This window comes from Prionailurus bengalensis, chromosome C2, assembly GCF_016509475.1.
Source record: "Prionailurus bengalensis isolate Pbe53 chromosome C2, Fcat_Pben_1.1_paternal_pri, whole genome shotgun sequence".
Taxonomy (NCBI): Eukaryota; Metazoa; Chordata; class Mammalia; order Carnivora; family Felidae; genus Prionailurus; species Prionailurus bengalensis.
In genome coordinates this window covers 153,697,466-153,718,844 of record NC_057350.1, presented here as the reverse complement: position 1 = coordinate 153,718,844, position 21,379 = coordinate 153,697,466, and the positions used below count along the sequence as shown (strand labels likewise).

Sequence of the window (21,379 nt, the reverse complement as noted above, 5' to 3'; positions counted from 1 at the left end):
GGCTGCCACGTGGGAGTGGGGGTCAGGGAGTGTCCCCATTCATCCCCTGCTCTGGGTGCCGGGCCACGGCTGCTCTGAGCTCTGGCTGGGCCTCTCCGGAGGACGGGTTATTTCTCATGTGCATCTTTTCCTATGGCTGCAGTGTCACCGGTATTGGACTGTGGCTACTGCCTCATCGGGGGAATGAAGATAACCAGGTTCCTGTGCAAAAACGTGGGCTTCAGCGTCGGCAAGTTCTGCATCATGCCTAAAGAGAGCTGGCCGCCACTGAGCTTCAGGGTAAGTGACCGCAGACTGCTACCCGGAGCAAGAACGAATCCGGCAAAGGAAACCCCCCACCGCCACCCCGTGGGGACTTGCCGGAGTGCACCTGTGATGGGAAACACACGGGAAAAAGAACGGCGTACCCTCTCTCCCCGGCTGCCGTGATCCACACGCGGATCCAGAAGTACGGAGTCCGGTGCTGACACCCGTGTCACCTGGGCGGGTGGTCTCACCTCCCTCGCCCTCCCAGGCCTGGCTCACGTGTCGCTGCATTTATTCCTTCAGGCGGTCACCACTGTAGCCAATGTTGTTGTTTTTTTTTTAATTTTTTTGTTGCTGTTAACATTTATTTATTTTTGAGACAGAGACAGAGCACAAGCAGGGGAGGGGCAGAGAGAGAGGGAGACACAGAATCTGAAACAGGCTCCAGGCTCTGAGCTGTCGGCACAGAGCCCGACGCGGGGCTCGAACTCACGGACCGCGAGATCGTGACCTGAGCCGAAGTCGGTCGCCTAACCGACTGAGCCACCCAGGCGCCCCGCCAATGTTTTAAGAGATACAGGGTCACAAGGTGGCAGCTGTTGGACTGAATTCTGTGTGCATATTTCTTTGGCACTGTGCTTAAAAACATTTTTTGAGACGACCTTGAGAAGCCGGGAGAGTTCATGTAAAAGTCTGCATTTCCAGTCTCCGAAAAACTGGCAGCCGGGCAGCGCTGGGCCAGGCCTCACCGCGGCCCCACTGGCTGGAGCCCGGCACGGCACCGTCGACCGCGTGTGCACACGGTTGTTTTTCTTGTGGGCGGGATATTTCTTGGTAACTGTGTCTCTGGAAAACAAGCGATAGATCCGGAGGACACACGTTTCGCTCACTTCTGCTACCTGCCGGGGTCCCGTAGGTGTGGGGTCGTGTCCCCGGCCTGCTGAGGCGGCTCCCTTTGTCGGCAATCGAGCTGCAGCCTTGCCAGCGAGGTGGGGGCTCCCCTCGGCTCTGGCTGCAGCGTCGAGCCCCGGGGGCGGATTGGGGATGGAGGCAGACACGCAAGCTGGCGCCAGCCACGCCGGGCACTGTGGTGGGGAAGGGACTGCGCTGGGGGAGCCCGTCTCCTGGATGAGGCCTCCTCTCACACTGTTGCTGCCCGTGTGAAGCACTTGTCAGTGGTGTTCCTTGCTCCTCCTATCAGTGGTCAGCCCTTCACAGGGGTCCTGGGAGCCTGGGGAAGCGCGCCTGGTGCCCAGGGAAGGGGGAGCGAGTGCTTGCTGCACGGACGGGCCTCAGTTTCTTCACCGACCGTGTACCGGATGGTCCTTAATATCCTTCAGATTGCAAAATGGATGTTTCGAGAAGTGTGTAATCTTAACTGCCGGGTTTTACAATCTCTTCCGCACTCTTGCGTAATTTTCCACTTTTCTTTAAGGCTGTCGCAACCTTGGGCTTCCTCGAGCAACCTCCCTTTGGAATCCTGCCTTCCATGTTTGAGCTGGCTCCAGGGCAGGCCGTGTATGTGGAGGTAGGTAATTGACATGACGTGTATTTTCTCCTTGTTACGATTGGTCGTGACTGTTTCCTCAACTGCTTGCGTGATTTCATTTTGCCTCTGTGTTTTCATGACCTGAATATCCACCCCCATTCCGGGGTGGTTTCTGTGTAGGAGCATGGTCTCACATTCTGTGGGGGTGAGGCGATTTGCCTGCCTTATGATCCCTCTGACAAAGCAAGGGCAGACAGCCCCAGAATTTCCATCATGATCCCAGATGCTGCCTGTCCACACCGTTAGCAGGGCGGTCCCTTCCACCTCAGCTGCCTCCAGGATCGCCCTTTGGTTCTTCGATCTCTCTTGGATACCAGCCCCCACCCCTGCCAGATCTGGTGCCTGGGCACTGACAGTGGCTTTGCCCTCTTTTTTCTTTAATTCTTGGTTATACAGTCTGCAAGGCTTGGCTTCCTTAGGCCTTATTCTGAACGTCCGCTTAAAGCTCCCGGAGTCGGATCTGCGGGCTGTGGGCTTATCCTTTCCCAACCAGCTTCTTTCAGAGGTCCCTTGGGCTCATCACACCTTCTCACTGGTCCCCAGCACGGTCTGAGGGAAACGGTGACGTCTCCCTGCCCCTCTGGTTCCACACCTTCGCCCTCCCTGACTCCCTGGCCCAGGAATCCGACTGTGCCACCAGCGTACGTGGCCTTCCTCACTAGTCTGCTGGAGGAGGCACCGACACTCAAGAGGGAAGGCTGTCTGGTTTCTGGTGAGGAGGATTTGGACCACGCCATGGCATCAGACAGTGAGAGCCAAGAGCCACGGGGTTTTCAAATGTAGCTGCCTATCGCAGCCTCCTGAGAACCTTGCAGACACATTGCTCTCTTGGCCCCGTCCTGAGGTTTCGAGTTAATGGGTCTGGGGTTTGCCTGAGGCATAGGATTTTTTTTTTTAAGTTTATTTATTTGAAAGAGAGAAAGAGAGCACACCTGGGAGGAGCAGAGAGAGAGAAAGGGAGAGAGAGGATCCTAAGCAGGCTCCGTGCTGTCCGCGCAGAGCCCGACGTGGAGCTTGATCCCATGAACTGTGAGAGCGTGACCAGAGCTGAAACCAAGAGTTGGAATCTTAACCACCTGAGCCACCCCGGCACCCCAAGGCATAGGATTTTTAAAGCTCTGCGGTGCGCAGAAAGTCTGAGGACCACTGCTGTAAGTTGCTTTTTCATGGTGAAAGGGAGGGCTTCCCTGTATCAGCTGCTTTCCAGTTTCAAGTGCCTGATGGGATCTTTTGGAGCCCCGGAGTGATGCGGTCATGCCCATGTCTGTGCAGATCTGATTCCCAGTAAGAACCTGGCTCTTGGGGTTGGGATGAGGCCAATTCAGGGCATCATAGGGCTTTATCAGTCCTCGCCTGCTGCTGGGGGATGGCTTGGGTCCTCTTGCCTGGTCCAGACCGTGTCAGTACCTTGCGGTGTGGCTTTAAGAAACTGGGGTCAGTCACCCCTGGCCGAGGCCAGGACACCTCCCTCACGCCACCGTCCTCTGATCCCCAGGGAAAGGCAGAGGGGAGCAGCAGGACCCTGTGGGGAGCAGTGAGGAGTCAAGAGGAGGTTTCTCCCCTTGGCGTTCCTTGTGTATTTTCTTTTTTGATTGTTTGGGGTTTTGTTTTAAAACGTACTCATATTTCCAAGTAAGAAACAAATTCACATGACTCTAATCCAGAGATGGGAATAAACGGTCAAATGTCCTTTTCCACTGCAGCTTTTCAGCCACCCAGATATCCACAACCTCACCGGGTCCTCTGAACGCCCTTTCAGAGATACCCCATGTGTGTTTTCCTTTGTTTCCACTTTTCCTTCCCACACATCGCTGCCCACTCACCGTTCTGCTATACCTTTGTTTTCTAAATGTGTATTTATTTTGAGAGAGAGAACGTGCACACAAGGAGGGGAGGGGCAGAGAGAGAAGGAGAGAGAGAATCCCAAGCAGGCTCCGTGCCATCAGCACAGAGTTTGACATGGGGCTCGAGCTCACGAACCATGAGATCACAAGCTGAGCCAAAACCAAGAATCAGATGCTTAACCCACTGAGCCACCCAGGTGTCCCAGTTCTGCTAGATCTTTTTTTTTAATATTTTTTTTTAACATTTATTTATTTTTGAGAGACAGAGACAGAGCACAAGTGGGGGAGGGGCAGAGATAGAAGGAGACACAGAATCGGAAGCAGGCTCCAGGCTCCAAGCTGTCAGCACAGAGCCCGATGCAGGCTCAAACTCATGAACCGTGAGATCGTGACCTGAGCCAAAGTCGGACGCTTAACCGACTGAGCCACCCAGGTGCCCCAGTTCTGCTAGATCTTAAGGAGCAGTCTCGTATTTTTCACAGCTGCATAGTATTCCACTGTGTGAACGAACCATGATTCGGGTCCACCGTCCCCCACTGATGGGCATGAAGGTTTTTTCTGATCTCTGGCCATTTTGGTGACTGCATACATCACTCTGTCCAACTATGAGTCTCCCAGCAGGTTACAGTCCTTGAAGTGGTTTTGCTGTCTCGGGGGTCTCTGCTGGTCCGAATTGCGATACACATTGCCAAAATCGCCACCATGCGGAGATATGAGGGTGCCTGTTTTCTCACACTCTTGCCAACAATGTGTTGTCAAACTTAAAAACTGTTTAAAAAAAAAAAAGGAAAAACTATTATCATAGACTGTTAAAGCATATACAAAAATGGAGAGGATAGTTTAATGATCACTGTGTCCTCAGTACCCAACGTCAACGTTTATCAACTCTTGGCCAACCATATGGCATCTACACCCTTCCATCTCTTCCCGCCAACCCCCCCTTTCCCTCCAGATGATTTTGGAGAAAATGAAGATATCTTCTTGTTGCATTTACGATTCCTAACTTTCTGCTCTTTACCAGTATGAAGAGTGAAAATGTTTTCTGCGTGGTTTTCCTTTCCATTTCTTTTATCATGAATGAGGTTAAACGTGTTGTCATTTGTTTAAGAGCCGTTTGCATCTCAGTCTCTGTGAACCTTTTCTTCATGCCTTTCAACTCACTTCCTGCCTTAGTCTGGGGTGGAGCCTTGGCAGAACGCCCTGGCTTTCGGGAGAAGGGGGAGCAGCAGAGAGGGAAACGAAGGGTGGAGAATAAGGGGAGGGGTGCGTGTCTGAGAGGGGGAAGCTCCTGAACGACAACCCTTCTCTCCCCAGGTCTCGTTCCTCCCGACAAGCCTGGAAAAGGCGGAGCAGACCTTCATCATTGTGTGCGACAACTGCCAGATAAAGGAGCTGGTGACCGTAGGTGGGCTTGTGTGTGCGCCCAGGCCACCCCAGGTTCTGGGGCATCCTGCTGAAATTTCCCCAAGATGCCCACCCGCCTACCTACCTACCTACCTACTTATCTTCCTTCCTTCCTTCCTCCCTTCCTCCTTCCTTCCCTCCCTCCCTCCCTCCCTCCCTCCCTCCCTCCCTCTCTCCCTCCCTCCCTCCCTTCCTCCCTTCCTTCCTTCCAGTTTGACCCAGCAAGCATTTAACTGAGTACCCGCTATGTACCAGGTTATCAAAATCACCTCCTTTTGGTCTGGCAAGATGTGGGGACAGGATCTGCGTGCTGAAGGCCCCTGTTACCCTCTTGTGTCCACCTCCTGGGGTCACGATCAAGGCCGGTTGCACGTGGATGGTAGCGTAGATCCCGTGACAGCCTTTGGCCACAGAGTCCTGATTTCAGCCCTTTTTATCACCTTACTGTGTCAGGAATTGGGCAGCTGGTTGCTTTGGATCTGATCTATATTTCTGGTGAAGAAAGTCAGCCGGAGCCTGGAGAGCTCACAGACGTAACAGCCCAGCACTTCATACGCTTTGAGCCGGAGAACGTTCAGTCCACAGCTAGAAAACAGCTCATTATTAGAAACGCGACGTGAGTGACCGCTGGGCAGTACCCTTCAACACGCACCCTTTCTCCTTCCCCGCCTGGCCCGGAGCTCCCAGTGGGCCAGGAGGGTCCAGATTTTCCCTGTCCATCATGGTAGCCACAGGTGACCATTTAAGTTGAAATCAACTAAAATTAAACTAAATCTCACTTTTTCGGTGGCCCCAGTCACATGTTGAGTACTAGCCACGTGTCGCTAGCCACACTGGACAGAGCAGATACGTACGTTTTCCCTCACTGCAGGAAGTTATAGTGGGCAGTGTTCTAGATTATCCTGGACTACCCTTAGCCCCAGAACGGTTTTACAGAGAGGTCTTGCCATGCCCATGAGGGGAAGCCATCCACGTCCCAGGATCAGATTGTGGCCAGTGGGTTCAGTTCTCACTGCCAGCCAGGCTTCCCGGGTGACCCCGGGCCTTACCATCTGCTGTCCCTCCCCATCAGCAGTGTGCCAGAGTCCCGCCTCCCCACCCCCCATGCAGTTGTCCCTGCTCTGTTGGCAGCCAGTGCCGGACAGAGCCGCCCTGGGAGGCCACAGCTGGAGAGGTGGAGGGCAGTGGAGGGGGAGTTCATGGGGCAAACCTTTGGAACTCTCACATGGTAGGAGACACCGCAGAAAAATGTCCTAGGGTCCGTAGCCTAATAGTTAGAGCCTGGTTCCCTGTGTTCACCATTTTCCTGAGTCACCGTGGCTCTAACCCCCAACTGCTATGGTGGGGAGGGGGCAGCTCTCTTACGAGGTCTCTGGCAGACTCTCTGACCCACACGCTCCCCAGGCTCCTCCACGGGACAACGAGCCTCAGGGCTGACCTGGCCACTTCCTGCTCCTAGAGCAGGGCCGGGCCAGGCAGGGGGTGGGAAGACCGTCCCGGCAGAGGTGGGATGCGGCCTTGGATCCCCTGCCCCCACAGGCACGCGGAGCTGGCCTTCCATTGGCAGATCATGAAGCCGAACCTGCAGCCCCTAATGCCTGGAGAGACCTACAGCATGGACAGCCTCAAGTACCACCCTGACAGGGAGACGGCCTTCTCCGTCCTGCCCGAGAGAGGGGTTCTCAGCCCCCACACGGACCACGAGTTCATCCTGAGCTTCTCTCCTCATGAGGTTAAAATGATGCCATCGTGGTAGCCACGCATGCCTGGGTCAGGGTACTGCCATCACCCCCTGCCCATGTTCTTTAGTGACACTGAGGCCACAGCCGAGCCTGACGAGATCCCGGCACCCTCTGAGGCCGGCCCGTAGCTAAGAGTGGGGCTGGAGGACGAAGCAGCCTCTCTGGCCGGGTCCTGACCGTGCACACGCCCGGTCTGCCGCGAGACCCTGGGCTCGTTTCCTCAGCTCTGGTGTCTTCCGTGTGTCCGCTAAGTCGACAACAGTGCCACCCCTGGGCAGCCCCCGGCACCCCCCCGGCGTGTGAGGTGCAGGTGCAGAGCACAAGGTTCACACGGGGGGCTCCAGTGCGAGGCCCTGCGTGTGACTCGGGAGGGGAGTGAGAGCTGGGTGTGCAGGGGGTGCCCTGGGACCCTCTGCCTCTCAGCTCCACACCCCGGCCTCACTCTTCTGGGAGGGTGTTTCTGGGAGGGTGCCGCCCACGGTTGAGGGCTCTGCCGGTGGGCAACGTCAGGGTCTGGAGGGCTTTCCTTCCTGTCCGCTCGGGCGCAGCTGAGGGAGGAACACCAGTCTGGAGTCTGCGGTGGCCCCCCTGAGTCCCGGCTCCCGTCCTGGCAGGCCCACACCTCTTCCCCTAGGGTAGGGGGGAGGCAGCGGCACTGTGTTTTCCAGAAGGCCTTTGTGGCAGCTAGGCCAGGGGGAGAAGGAATTCCTGCCATGGCTCCCGGCTTCTCCGGGGCCACCTGAACGGAGGGCAGTTTGTTTTCAGGGTGCTGTGTTTGTCTTGCAGCTGAGGGATTTTCACAGTGTGCTCCAGATGGTGCTAGAAGAAGTCCCAGAGCCCACGAGGTGAGCGGGGGCTGGGCCCTGCACGAGGGCTGGGCAGCAGGAAGGGCCTGCCCTCTCCTTGGGGGTCCTGGGGAAGGCAACGCGAAGGGGTGAAGGACCCCCCGGCTCCCCGGCAGGCTTTGACGCGGGGGAGCACTTTGCCTCGTCCTGGCACCTAGGCCTGGAGGGGCTCAGCCGCGGGGGACAGCTCGCTGGACTCCACCAGTGGGCCCTGGGCGGTGGTGACTAATGAGGTGAGGCTGTGCCCCATGGGGGCATCTCTACCAGCTCTGCCCCGGGCTGACTGTCAGGGTGGGCCTCCAGTCAGCCTCTGGAGAGACCCCGGGCTGGGTGCCCATGCCTCTGCGGGGTGGTCCCTGGAGGCAGCGGCAAGGGGCCCCGTCCCAGTACTGTGATGGGAGTTCATCACTGGTTGGCTGGGCCTCTGATTTGAGGGCGCTTAGGAGCTGTGGGGGGGGGGGGGGGGGGGGGGAGTGCTTCCTCTTCACAAGACCCCAGGCAAGGGACAGAGGTGAGGGGCACGGAGGGCCATGCTCCTGGGCTGCGTCGGCTCTTAGCTCCCGGCGGGTTTGTGTTCAGCTTGGAATTGGAAACCCTGAGGGATTGCTCATGCTCTACGGATGACGTCATTGTCCTGGAAATCGAGGTGAAAGGCTCAGTAGAACCTTTCCAGGTCCTCTTGGAACCGTATGCCCTCATCATCCCCGGGGAGAACTACATTGGTATAAACGTGAAGAAAGGTTTTAAGGTAGGCTGTGGTCTCTCCCGAGCCTGGGCTGAACTTGGCATGACTATGGGGGGGGGGGGGGGGCGGGGTACGGCTGGAGGGGCAGATGGCAGCTTACTGGTTGTAACCCGATGCCGGACTGGGCATGTCTGTCATCTTACCAGCTCTCCAGCATCCTCTGAATGATAGGGCTGCGGAAGCCTTCCTGCGCTCCTGGGTCTCTGGCAGGACACGATGCCCGCGGACCCTGCCGCGTGGCGTTGATGGCCAAGAATTAGCGGGGAGGGAGGGTGTCAGGAGGACCCGTTGTGAGCCCGGAGCCCCGCAGCCCTTCGGTGGGTACAGATGTGCGCAGGGGCAGTGCCCAGGGAGCCTGGATTGGGGCATGTCTTGCAGATGTGGAGCAACAGCAAGTCCCCCATCAGATACCTGTGGGGGAAGGTCAGTGACTGCCACATCATTGAAGTGGAACCCTGCGCAGGGACCATAGGTACCGGGGGCACCTCCTGGGGCTGGCTGGGGAAGGAGACCCGAGAGGAAGAGGGGCCTGTGCAGGCATTCGGGGGGTCCCGGGATCAGCTCCGGCCGCAGCCTGGCACATGTGGTGGACGAGAAGTCAGCAAAGGCCAGACATCTGGGCCCAGCCGCAGCCGGAAACTGCCCCGCCCCCTTTCTCCAGCTCACTTTGCCCTCTCTCCCAGAGCCCAACGAGGTGGAGGATTTTGAGTTGAGCTTTACCGGGGGTGTCCCCGGCCCAACAAGCCAGGACCTGCCGTGTGAAATCCAAAACTCACCCTCACCGGTGGTGTTACACATTGAGGCGGCCTTTAAGGTGCTGTTTGGGGGGCTGGGCAGCTGGGTGGGCCAGAAGGGTGGCAGGGGTAGGGCACAGAGCCCCCACTCCCAGGCGGCCCGGTGACAGGCCCCTCTGGATGTCTCAGGGGCCGGCCCTTGTCATCAAAGCCTCAGCCCTTCAGTTTGGTTTGCTACGCCTGGGGCAGAAAGCCACCGACTCCATTCAGATCCAGAACGTCAGCCAGCTCCCAGCCACGTGGTGCATGAAGGAGAGCCTGGTGTGCCTCCAAGAAAGGCAGGAGAGTGTAAGTCAGGCACCTCTGGCTAAATGGACCCCCCCCCCCAAACACACACACACACAAGCCTATTGACCCGTGGGGTAGGGACAGTGAAACCTGTCCTGGTGCATTTGGAGTGTTGAGGCTGGCAAGGAAGAGCCTGCCTGGTGACTCCCTCCTGGCAGTGTCCCCAGTTCTCCCCATCTGTGAGGCACTTGGGGTCCCCTCTACAGCAGAACTTAATCCGGAACTGGATTTTCCTGTTCCTTTCTCCACCATCCGATGTGGAAATAAGACAGGGGTTTTTCCTTCTGTCAAAACAAGCTGGGGGCCTCTGGGTGGCTCCATCAGTTAAGCATCAGACTCTTGGTTTCAGCTCAGGTCATGATCTAACTGTTCATGGGTTTGAGCCCTGCATCGGGCTGTGCACTGACAGAACGGAGACTGCTTGGGATTCTCTCTCTTCCTCTCTCTCTGCCCCTCCCCTGCTGGCTCGCTCTCTCTCTCTCTCAAAATAAATAAACGTTTTTAAAAAGCAGCCTGAGTTAGGAAGAAAATGGGCAGCTGAGTTGGGCAAGAAGCTCCCGGGCCTCTAGGAAGGGGCAGGTGGGAGGGGCTCACCTCAAAAGTTCAAAACCTCCCGGGGACTGTGCTTGTAGTTTGAGTACCGCCACCAGGGGGCACTTGGGCATGGACTTGGGGCCCAAACAAGGGCTCCGGGAAAGAACACAGGATTCGTTTCCACTCCAAGCCCTTTCCTTTTTCTTACAAAAACGGAAAGTACTAAAAGTGATTAAGTATTATCATCATCGCCTTTAATTTGAAAGTCCCAAGCAAAGAGCCCCACGTGGGACTCAAACTCACAAGCCCTGAGATCAGGACCTGAGCCGAAACCAAGAGTCGGATGCTTAACCGGCTGAGCCACCCAGGCGCCCCTACCGTCGGACCTTTAAATCAATGTGAGATCCAGAGCAAGTGGCACAAAACTCCAGTCCCTCCCTAGCTGCCAGGGATTCGCCGTAAATCACGGCGGGTCGCCCCCACTCTTCACACAGGTGGCAGCCGTGGCTCCTTAGAAGCCGCCATAGCTCCTTGTGGTCCGTGTGTGAGGCTCTGACTAGGTCTGTGTGGTGAAAGCACCCTCCCTCTGACCGCTTCCTGCCGAGATCCCCTCTTGCTTGCCCCCTTCCGGGTCAGAACATTGCCCCCCACCCCGTCCTCCATATTCAGAAGCTGAGGAAAGACGGGTGCGGCCACACATCCATCTTACCTGCCAGCAGGTATTCCCTTTCTCGGGGACTTTTCCTTTCCACTTGACTGGCCTTGTCCTTTGAGGCAACAGCCTCATTTCTCCAGCGGGGCACCGACCCTTAGCAGTTAGGAAACTTTGCATCAAATCACCAACACCATTGCCAAGAACCACTGCAGGCAAGCGTCCTGTTACATAGGCTTGGAGTTTAGTGCTTTCCCTCCAGGCTCACACTCACAAAGGGTAACCGCTCTGGCCACCCTGTTAGGCACCCCCTGCCCCATCCTGCCTCTCCCCACATCCTAGTCCCCTGCCCTAGGCACTCTGGGACTTCCCAGAGCACACTTAGAAACTTACAGACCACAGCCAACCTCCTTACTGGATAGAGACAGAGAGGGACAGCAGCTTCTCCAGGGTCGCACAGCTAGCGGGTGGTGGAATCATTGGATCCCAGTTCTCTACTTCCCAGTCTGGGTTTTTCTCCCACTGTGAAGAATGACAACATTTTGTAATTGAAGTAGCCATCAATTTCGTCATATATCAGGATTTATGTCCCAATGGAGGCTGGCACGAATCCTGTCTCAACAGTTCTCTGTACTCTATTCTTTTGAGCTCCCAAAAATAATGTTGGATTTGGGGTTTGTTGGATGTGCTCAGGTCAGGGGCACAGAAACCCAGTCCTGGCCTACAGCATGCCCCCCAGGACCCCCGGGGAGATGCCTGAGCAAAAGGTCTCTTCTTTACTGGCAGAGCTTGGGCCCCATACTTGAGCACACAAACTACTTTTACTGAGAGTTAGGCCAGCCCTTCCCTCCCACCAGGGCCGGGGAGGTGAGCCGTCAGAAGCTAGAGAGCACAGAGCCCAGGACAAGCGCCCTGGACCCGACCTGGCCAGCATGGCAGCTGGGTGGGAGGTGGGGGTAGGCGAAGGCAGGCCCCCACCGGGTGGGCAGGCTGCCCTGCAGGCAAGTGCTTGGCACTCACTGTCTCCGTCTCCTGGAATGAAGAGACCAAAGGGGGAACACCCTCCTGGGTGTGACTTTGCAGGTTCAGTGCCGCCCTCACGAGGCAGTGCGGCCATGGTGGGGGGGGGGGGGGGGAGGCCAGGCCTCAGTCAGACCGGTGCTCCTTATCTCGGTGGGGACAGGAAAGCCACCAGTTCTGCAATTCCAAGTGTCCTCACCCCTCGTCCTTCTCGACTGACCTCCGCCATCAGGTGTCTCCCTTCGACATTGAGCCCTCGAGCGGCCAGATCCCTGCTCTGGGGGAGTGCAGGGTGACCATCACCTTGGAGGCCAAGCAGTGCCAGCGCCTGCAGACCGTCCTGGAGCTGGAGGTGGTAAACGGAGCCTGGAGGTAAGAGGGCGTGGGGGGGGGGGGGGGAGGGGGGGGCCCGCTACCACACACCCTGCGTCTACTCACAGTACATTTATGTTGCGCGGCACTAAGTATTTACAGGCATTTCCGAATTGAAAGGTACCGAAACGTGTTTGTTCTATAAAATTTGGAAATTACAGGAAAGAAAATCCATTGCCCGGAGATAATTCACTGGTGATATTATCGGGTGTATCCTTCCAGTTTGGGTGCTAAAGGAGCGTCAGTTAGTGCAATCGCTTTCAGCAGCACTTTGCGTGGCCCAGTTAAGGGAACTGTGTGCATTCCCCGTGACCCAGCATCAGCCCCTGGAGATGTGCTCCTCGAGGGACACACACCTACACACTGGGAGTCGAGTGCTCACGTGGGATGCTCACAGCCAGCCTGTTCACAGTAGCGAAAACCTGGAAACCATGAACGTGTGTCAACAGGAGAATGGACACCAGAAGTCATGACATATTTAAATGAGCAACTACCGCTGTATTCTGGGAAGCACGCGCTGGAGATTTCAGAGGTCGTTGGTGCTATTGCCTTTCTTTCTTCCTCCCTCCCTTCTTCCTTCCTGCCTGCCTTTTTCTCTTTCTTGTGGAAACTTTCTTAGATACATAAAAATAGGACCGTATTATGAGCCCCCAAGTACCCATCACCTTCAGTAACGATCAAATCACCACTAATATCGTTTCATTCGTATCCTTCCTCCACTTGTCCCCATCCCTTCCCAAGTGATTTTGAAGCATAATATTCATTTTCTTAAGCTGGCTGGCGATATTTTGCTTTTTAAGCTGGTTGAGGGGGATGTACAGGTGTTCTTTTTTATTCTTTAAACTGCACATATATTTAAACTGTAGATGTGTGTAATAGTCATTTCTGCATGTATTTAGTACTTCGTTATGGAAACACTTACGTGCTCGTTTTAAATCGTTGGGGTTTTGTTTGGTTTTGTTTTTGCGCCTACTGTGTACGAGACCGCCCACTACCCTGCCCTCTCACAGTGGCAGATATTCTCTGAGATTTTATACTGTGACCATCTGATGGGGGGCGTCGGGGGGGAGGGGAGTACCACCCGTGTCTCGTTTGAATGTGTTTTTACACGATTACTAGCCCGGGTTTCAGTGGCAGTGTTCCTCACTGGTCCTGTGTGGCATCTCGTGGGCCTTAAATGCGAAGGACAAGCCTTTCTCCTCTGGGAGAATGCCTTTATTTACGTCTCCCTGCTTCCTTTCCTATCTCTGTCGTTCTTAAAGGACGTGTGAATGAGAACGTTTACACCGGCAGGCAGGCGGTGGAAACACCGATGTAACCGGCTCGGGAAACTGTTGGCTCCCTCCTGCCCTGCTGCGTCCACGGGCTCCAGCCTTTTCCTCCGTCTGCCCTTCCTGCTTCTCTCTCAGTCTCTCGCCCCCCTCCCCTCACCCCTGCCTTCAGACCCGCGGCCCTCTGGGTTGGCCTTGCTCTCGCCATCGGTTGGGATCGGCCGCGGGGAGGGGAGCCGCGTAGAGCCGGCACCGCGCTCCGGAGGTAGACTCGGATTGGTCCTCTCTGGGTCACGTGCCTCCCCCCCTCCCCCCCCCCCATGCCTGCCGGAGGGGGGAGGGGCTGCCTCCCGAAGAAGCTGCTGGGAAAGTCGGCCAGACGACGAAGACCGCAGGGGCTGTACGGCGGGACCAGTGGAACCATTTCCCTCCTATCCGCCGTCGCGCAGCGTTTGTGCCCCTTGTTCAGGGACATGACCCGGGCCTTGCACGCCACTCATTTGGCCTTTGGCGGATGCCCTTCTTTTGGCCGTCGGATTTTTAAATGTCAAGCTTTTTGTTCTTGGGTTGTTCCTTTTGTAGAGTAATCCGTTATAGTCTTAGGGATGCAACCGCATCTCAGATCCCCCCCCCCCCCCCCCCCAGGAAACGAGTTTTTATTTCCTCACATTTTGGTTCACTGTTCGGGTTTCCTTGTGCATCACGCAATCCTTGGCTGCCCATTCCCGGGTTTGAGCGGGAGGAGAAGCAGATTTGCACGAGGAGCCGGCGGTGGAAGTTCCCGAGGAAGCGGGTGTGGGTGCGGAGAGCACCCCTCTTCCAGGGAGCCGAGGGGACGGGAGCACCTTCAGCCCCCAGCTACCCGAATCCGGGAGGAAGGACCTATGGGGAAAGCAGCCAAGACCAACGGGCCAGGAAGCCCACGGGCCAGGGCCAGCTCGGCAGATCGCCGCACGCCTTCATTTGTAAATAGGAACGAGGGACTTGGGTCTGGAGGGGTGTTTTCCCACGGTGGCAGTCGAGAGCCCAGCGGTACCGCAGGATCTGTGTCTTTGAGCCCACGCCCACATTCTTCACGGAGCAGGGGAGTCACCGCTTGGCCCTCCGGGCGTTGCCGTGTCGCCGGGTGGTGTGCGGGAGCTCAGGTGTTGGGGCCCTGAACTGGCCACGTTCATCTCGGGGCAGCCTTTGGTTAACTCCTCTGCCCTTTCCCCGCGGCCCACTCCTGCCCCATGAGGCCCCTCGTTCTGTTAGGGAAGCTCTGCAGGGCCTTTGCCTCCGGGATTTGCTCGAGAGAGAGATTACAAGCAGGGAAGGGGAAGAGAGAGAGAGAGAGAGAGAATGAGAATCTCAAGAAGGCTCCAAATTGCCAGTGCAGAACCCGACACGGGGCTCCAACTCATGAACAGTGACATCAGGACCTGACCCAAAATCAAGAGCCAGATGCTTAACTGACTGAGCCCCCCGGGCGCCCCCCTTCTTTATTCTTTATGGTGCTTGATAAAATGTAATGATACAGGTGTAACGGTGGCTGATCCTGACCCACTCTCCATCCTCCTTCTCTACCCTGCTGTCCTATTTATCCACATCCTCAGGATCTCTCTTAATGGTAGTCATCCTGGTGTGTGCGAAGCGATATTTCATTGAGGATTTGGTTTATATTTTCGTGGTGGCAGATGATGTTTTGCATCTTTCGTGTGCTTATTGGCCATTTGTAGGTCGTCTTTGGAGACCTGTCGATTGAGATCTCTGCCCACTTTGAAAAATAGGGTTGTCTTTTTACCATGGAGTTGTAAGCATTCTTTATATCTTCTAGATACAAGTCTCTTACTAGGTATATGATTTTCAAATATTTTCTCCCATTCTGAGGATTGTCTTTACTTTCTTGATGGTTTACCGCAAAGCATAACATTTTTTAATTTTGGTGAGGTCCATTTTATTTTTCTTTTTTGTGGCTTGTGCTTTTGAGGTTCCATCTAAAAATAACCATGGCCTCATCTAATGTGCACAGCAGCCTTCTTCCAAGAGCTTTGTAGTTTTTTAGCTCATGGGGTTAGATGTCCGATCCATTTTGAGTTAATTGTTGTGTATGGTGTGAGAAAGGGATCCGTGTTAGTTCTTAGATAATCACTTGTTTCAGCACCGTTTATTAAGAACACTGTTCTTTACCCATTGACTTGTCTTGGCACCCTTATCAAAATAAACCAACTGTACACGTGAAAGTTTATTTATGGGCTGTCTATTCTGTTCTGTTGATCTATAGAATTATTCTTGTTCCAGCACCACAGTTGCTTAATTACTGTAACTTTGTAGTAAGTTTTGGAATCAGGAAGTATGAATTCTCCAACTTTGTTTTTCTGTGTCATGGTCACTTTGGCTATTCTGGGTCCTTAGCATTTCCATATGAGTTCTAGGGTCGGTTTATCAATGATTGCAAATAGCCAGCTGGGATTTTAATTGGGACTGTATGGGATCTGTAGATCGCTTTGGAGAGTATATTCATCTTAACCACATTAAGTCTTCCTATCTGTGAACGTGAAATGTCTTTTCATTTATCTAGGTCCTTCTGGCATTTCTTTTGGTGATGTTTGTCATTACATTTGGTAAGTTTGTCATTACCAAACATTTGGTAATGTTTATCATTTTGGTAATGTTTGTCATCTGTATAAATCTTGTACTTCTTCTGTTAAAGTTGTTCCTAGGTATCTTTTTGATGCTTTTGGAAATGAACTGGCTTTCCTAATTTCATTTTATGAATATTCATTGCTAGTATACAGAAATACAAATATTTTTGCATACTGATCTTGTACCCTACAACCTTGCTGAATTCATTATTACTTCTAATAGTTCTCTAAATAGAAGATAGTGTGTCATCAATATATAGAGATAATTATACTTTGTCTTGTCCAATCTGGATGCTTTTTATTTCTTTTTCCTGCCCAATGCACCTAATACACCAGTACAATATTGAATAAAAGTGGCAAAAGTAGACATCCTTGTCTTGTTACCTATCTTAAAAAGAAAGTGTTCAGTCTTTCACCATTAAGTATGATGTTAGCTATTGGCTTTTTGTAGATGTCTTTTATCGGGTTAAGGAAGTTCCTTTCTATTCCTAGTTTGCTGATTGTTAGTTTCATTGAATGTTTTTTCTGTATCTGTTGAAATGATCACGTCAGTTTTTTGTCCTTTCATTGTGTGTGTTAATAGGGTGTTTTATGTTGACCTTTGGATGTTAAAACCATCCTTGCATTCTTGTAAAAATCCCGTTTATCGCAGTGTATGATTCTTTTGATCCGTTGTTGGATATGGGTTGCTGATATTTTCTTGAGGATATTTGTATCTGTAGCCATAAGAGATACTGGTCTGTAGTTTTTTTTTGTGATGTCTTTTTCTGGTTTTGCTACTAGAGTAATACATCTTAGAAATGAGTTTGGAAGTGTTCACTCCTCTTCTATGTTAATGAAGAGTTTGTGACAGATTGGTGTGAATTTTTAAAATGTTTGGTAAAATTAACCAGCGAAGACGTGTGGAGGTGGGCTTTTCTCTGTGAGAACTTTAAAAATAACGTAATCTTTTGTGATGGGTTTGTTCAAGTTTTGTATTTCTTCTTGACTCCAGTTTGTGTTGTTCTAGGAATTTGTCCATTTCATCTAAATTACATAATTTGTTCACATACAGTTGTTAATTGTGTTTCCCTGTAATCCTTTTTTATTTATGCATCGTCAGTAGTAATGTCCTCTTTTTCATTCCCAATTTCTGTCATTTGAGTCTTCTCTCTTTTTCTCTTGGTCAGTCTAGCTAGAGCTTTGTTAATGTTGATGTTTTCAAAGAACCAGCTTTTGGTTTAGTTGATTTCCTCTCTTTTTCTATTTTCTGTTTAACATATCTGCTTTCTAATCTTTATTTCTCTCCTTATGCTTGCTTTGTGTTTAGTTTGTTGTCCTTTTATCTAGTTTCTAGTTCCTTAAGGTAAAAGCTTGGGTTTTTGATTTGAGATCTTTTATTTATTTTTTTAATATTGGCATTTACAGATATAAATTTCTCTCTAAGCACAGCTTTAGCTACATCACATAAACTTTGATAGGTTATGTTCTCATTTTCATTGATACAAAGTATTTTCTAATTTCTCTTATGATTTTTACTTGATCCATTGCTTATTTAGGAATGTGTTGTTTAATTTACACAAATTTTTGTTTCTCAGATTTCTTTCTATTGTTGATTTTTCATTTGATTCTCTTGTTTTGGAGAAAACACTTTGACTCCAGTACTTTTAAATTTAAATTTTTTTAAATGTTCATTCATTTTTGAAAGAGAGAGAGAGACAGAGCACAAGCAGGGGTGGGGTGGAGAGAGAGGAGGACACAGAATCCGAAGCAGGCTCCAGGCTCTGAGCTGTCAGCACAGAGCCCGACGTGGGGTTTGAACTCACGAACTGTGAGATCATGACCTGAACCGAAGTCGGATGCCCAACCGACTGAGCCACCCAGGCGCCCCGTCCAGTACTTTTAAATTCATTGAAGCTTTTATTTTGAGCTACCGTATGGTCTAGTCTGTAGAATGTTCCGTGTGCACTTTAGAAAAATGTGTATTCTGTTGAGTAGTGTTGTATATATGGCTATTAGGTCTGGTTGGCTTATAGTGTTAAGTCTTCTGTTCCCATGTTTATCTTCTGCTTAGTTCTATTACTTAAAATGCGGTTTTGAACTCTCCAGCTATTGTTTAATTGTCAGGCTGTCTCTTCAATTTTGTCATTTTTTGCTTCGTGTATTTTGGGGCTCTGCTGTTAGATACATGTGTGTTTGTAACAGTAATGTCTTTTTGATGGATTGGCCTTTTTATAATTATAAAATATCTTTGTCTCTAGTAACAGTTTTTATCTTATAATTTTTTTTTACTGTTTATTTTTTTTTTAATTTTTTTTCAGTGTTTTTATTTATTTTTGGGACAGAGAGAGATAGAGCATGAACGGGGGAGGGGCAGAGAGAGAGGGAGACACAGAATCGGAAACAGGCTCCAGGCTCTGAGCCATCAGCCCAGAGCCCGACGCGGGGCTCGAACTCACGGACCGTGAGATCGTGACCTGGCTGAAGTCGGTCTCTTAACCGACTGCGCCACCCAGGCGCCCCTCCTGTTTATTTTTTGAGAGAGAGAGAGAAAGAGAGAGAGTGAGCAGGGGAGGAGCAGAGAGAGAGGGGGACGCAGAGTCCAAAGCAGGCTTCAGGCTCTAAGCTGTCAGCGCAGAGCCCAGTGTAAGGCTCGAACCCACGGACCGTGAGATCGTGACCTGAGCCGAAGTCGGACGCTTAACCCACTGAGCCACCCAGGCGCCCCCCTTTTTATCTTAAAGTTCACTTCGTCTCTCATGAGTTAGTTGTTACAGCCGTCTTTGGAATACTGTTTGCACGATATACCGTTCTTATCCTTTCACTTTCAACCTATTTGTGTCTTCGAATCTGAGATGTTTCCTGTAGGCAGGATATAGTGGGAACATCTTGCCAATTTCTACCTTCTGATTGGACTGTTGAATCCATTTACATTTAATGTAATTACCGATTAGGACTTCTGTCTCCCATTTTGCCATTTGTTTCCTGTAGGCCTTCTTTTTTTCACCTGTTGTTTCTTCATTACTACCTTTTTCTGTGTTAGATAGATGTTCTCTAGCACTGTATTTTAATTCCTGTGTTTCTTGTACCTTTGTAAAAAAGTATTTTCTTTCCTGGGTGGCTCAGTCGGTTAAGCATCTGACTCCGGATTTTGGCTCAGGGCATGGTTTCGTGGTTTGTGAGTTCGATTCCCACGTCGGGCTCTGTGCTGATAGTACGGAGCCTGCTTGAGATTCTCTCTCTCCCTCTCTTTGTCCCTTTCCTGCTTATGCATGCTAGCACTGTCTCTCTCTCTCTCTCAAAATAAATAAATAAACTTTAAAAAAAAAAAGCATTTTATTAATTGGCTGCCCTGGGTATTTTAGGTAATATCTTAATTTTAAAACAATCTAGTTTGGATTAATACCAATTTATTTCAATAGTAATCAGCTTTGCTGCAATATAGCTCTGTTCCCTCTCCTTCCTTATATCTTTATACAATATAGATCCATCAACACAGTTTTATAGTTATTGGCTTAGGAGGTTGTCTTTTAAATCAGATAGAATGGGGGCCGCCTGGGTAGCTCAGTCAGTTAAGCATCTGACTTTGGCTCAGGTCATAATCTGTGTGACAGCTCAGAGCCCGGAGCCTGCTTCGGATTCTGTGTCTCCCTTTTTCTCTGCCTCTCCCCTGCTCACGCTCTGTCTCTCTCTCTCTCTCAAAAATAAACAAACATTTAAAAAAAGATAAAAAATAAATGCACCAGATAGAATAAAACAGTTACAGGCAAAAATATATTTATATTGTCATTTACATTACCTATGTATTCACCTTGATGTATTTGTACCAGTTAGGGTTCCACCAGAGAAACAGAATGAGTAGTTGTATTTATTACAAGGAATTGGCTTACACGACTATATGGGCTGGCTTCGCGCTCCCCATATCAATAGGACAGGCCGTCAGGAAGGGCAGACTAGAACTCTCTGGCACCAACTGAAGATGCTGTGCACACATTAAATGTCTTCTTTTTCCGAGTAACCTCAGTTCTGCTTTGAGGCCTTTCAACTGATTGAATCAGGCCCGTCCAAATCATCTAGGAAAATTTCCTTTACTTAAACTCAACCGATGATGAACATTGGTCACGTCTACATAATACCTTCAGACGTCCAGACATGTAAAGAGCTCAGGAGTCATCATTCCTGCTTTCGTAACAAGGAAAAAGCTGAACAAATGGAAACAGTAACTTTTCTAATTTTTTTAAATGTTCACATATATACATATTTTTAATTTTTTTATGTTTTATTTTTTATATTTGAGAGAGAGAGAGAGAGTGTAAGTAGGGGAGGAGCAGAGAGGGAGAGGGAGACACAGAATCTGAAGCAGGCTCCAGGCTCTGAGCTGTCAGCACAGAGCCCGACACGGGGCTCGAACCCATGAGCAGTGAGATCATGACTTGAGCCGAAGTTGGACGCCCAACCAACTGAGCCACCCAGGTGCCCCAATGTTTATATATTTTTGAGAGAGAGAGAGAGAGACAGACAGACAGACAGACAGATACGGAGTGGGGCAGAGACAGAGGGAGACACGGAATCGGAAGCAGGCTCCAGGCTCTGAGCTGTCGGCACAGAGCCTGACGCGGGGCTCGAACCCACAAGCCGCAAGATCACAATCTGAGCCGATGTCGGACGCTCAACCGACTGAGCCCCTGAAACAGTAACTTTTCTCAGATTCATTAGAGAATTGAGGCCATGGAGCAGCCACCCCAAGAACCAAAGAGATGGGTGAATGCAGGTCACTTTGCTGAAGCAAAAGCTGCTGGAGCCAGTCAGGGTAGGAACATTCCCGGAGGTTGTGTGGTGTAACATGAGAGGTAAAAACTCTGGAGACTCACCAGGTTCTTGTGGGGAACATTGGAGGAAAATTCTCCAGTTTGGTCAGGGGGAGGGGAAAATAACGCTTCTGAAATATGCCTGGTGCGGGGGGCAGAGAACCGCTTTGAAATAAGTCCAGAGTGTTCTCCACGAGTCCTGCCCAGCAAGGGAAAGACTTCACAGGAGCTTCATCTGACGTGGGGGAAGGGAAAATACCCACCCCAGCCCTCTCTGGTCTTCGTATCTCACCTAAAGGGGGAAAAAAACAGAAGGACTTGTGAAGGTCAAGTCCAGGGCCACAGCCTCACTAGTACAAGACAGAGACCAATCATTGGATTATAGAGCACTTCCTTTTCCCCTACACCTTCCCAAGGCATCAACAAGCCTCGGTATAATAACAGAAGATTGGGGCGCCTGGGTGGCTCAGTCGGTTGAGCATCCAACTTCAGCTCAGGTCACGATCTCGCGGTCCGCGAGTTCGAGCCCCGCGTCGGGCTCTGGGCTGATGGCTCAGAGCCTGGAGCCTGCTTCCGATTCTGTGTCTCCCTCTCTCTCTGCCCCTCCCCCGTTCATGCTGTGTCTCTCTCTGTCTCAAAAATAAATAAACGTTAAAAAAAAA

At 51.5% G+C, this 21,379-nt stretch overlaps 1 protein-coding gene across 2 annotated transcripts in view; it reads left to right on the top strand.

Moving 5' to 3' along the window:
- The window catches only part of DLEC1 (DLEC1 cilia and flagella associated protein), a 91,520-nt gene that overhangs the window by 54,995 nt on the left and 15,146 nt on the right, over nt 1–21,379 (top strand). For both annotated transcript variants that reach the window (XM_043595742.1, XM_043595741.1), the window contains exons 9-19: nt 143–279; nt 1,682–1,774; nt 4,954–5,044; nt 5,497–5,659; nt 6,583–6,775; nt 7,572–7,630; nt 8,210–8,378; nt 8,754–8,847; nt 9,059–9,189; nt 9,299–9,457; nt 11,896–12,035. In XM_043595742.1, the coding sequence (XP_043451677.1) occupies nt 143–279; nt 1,682–1,774; nt 4,954–5,044; nt 5,497–5,659; nt 6,583–6,775; nt 7,572–7,630; nt 8,210–8,378; nt 8,754–8,847; nt 9,059–9,189; nt 9,299–9,457; nt 11,896–12,035 (1,429 nt within the window). The remainder of the gene's footprint in view (nt 1–142; nt 280–1,681; nt 1,775–4,953; nt 5,045–5,496; nt 5,660–6,582; nt 6,776–7,571; nt 7,631–8,209; nt 8,379–8,753; nt 8,848–9,058; nt 9,190–9,298; nt 9,458–11,895; nt 12,036–21,379) is intronic.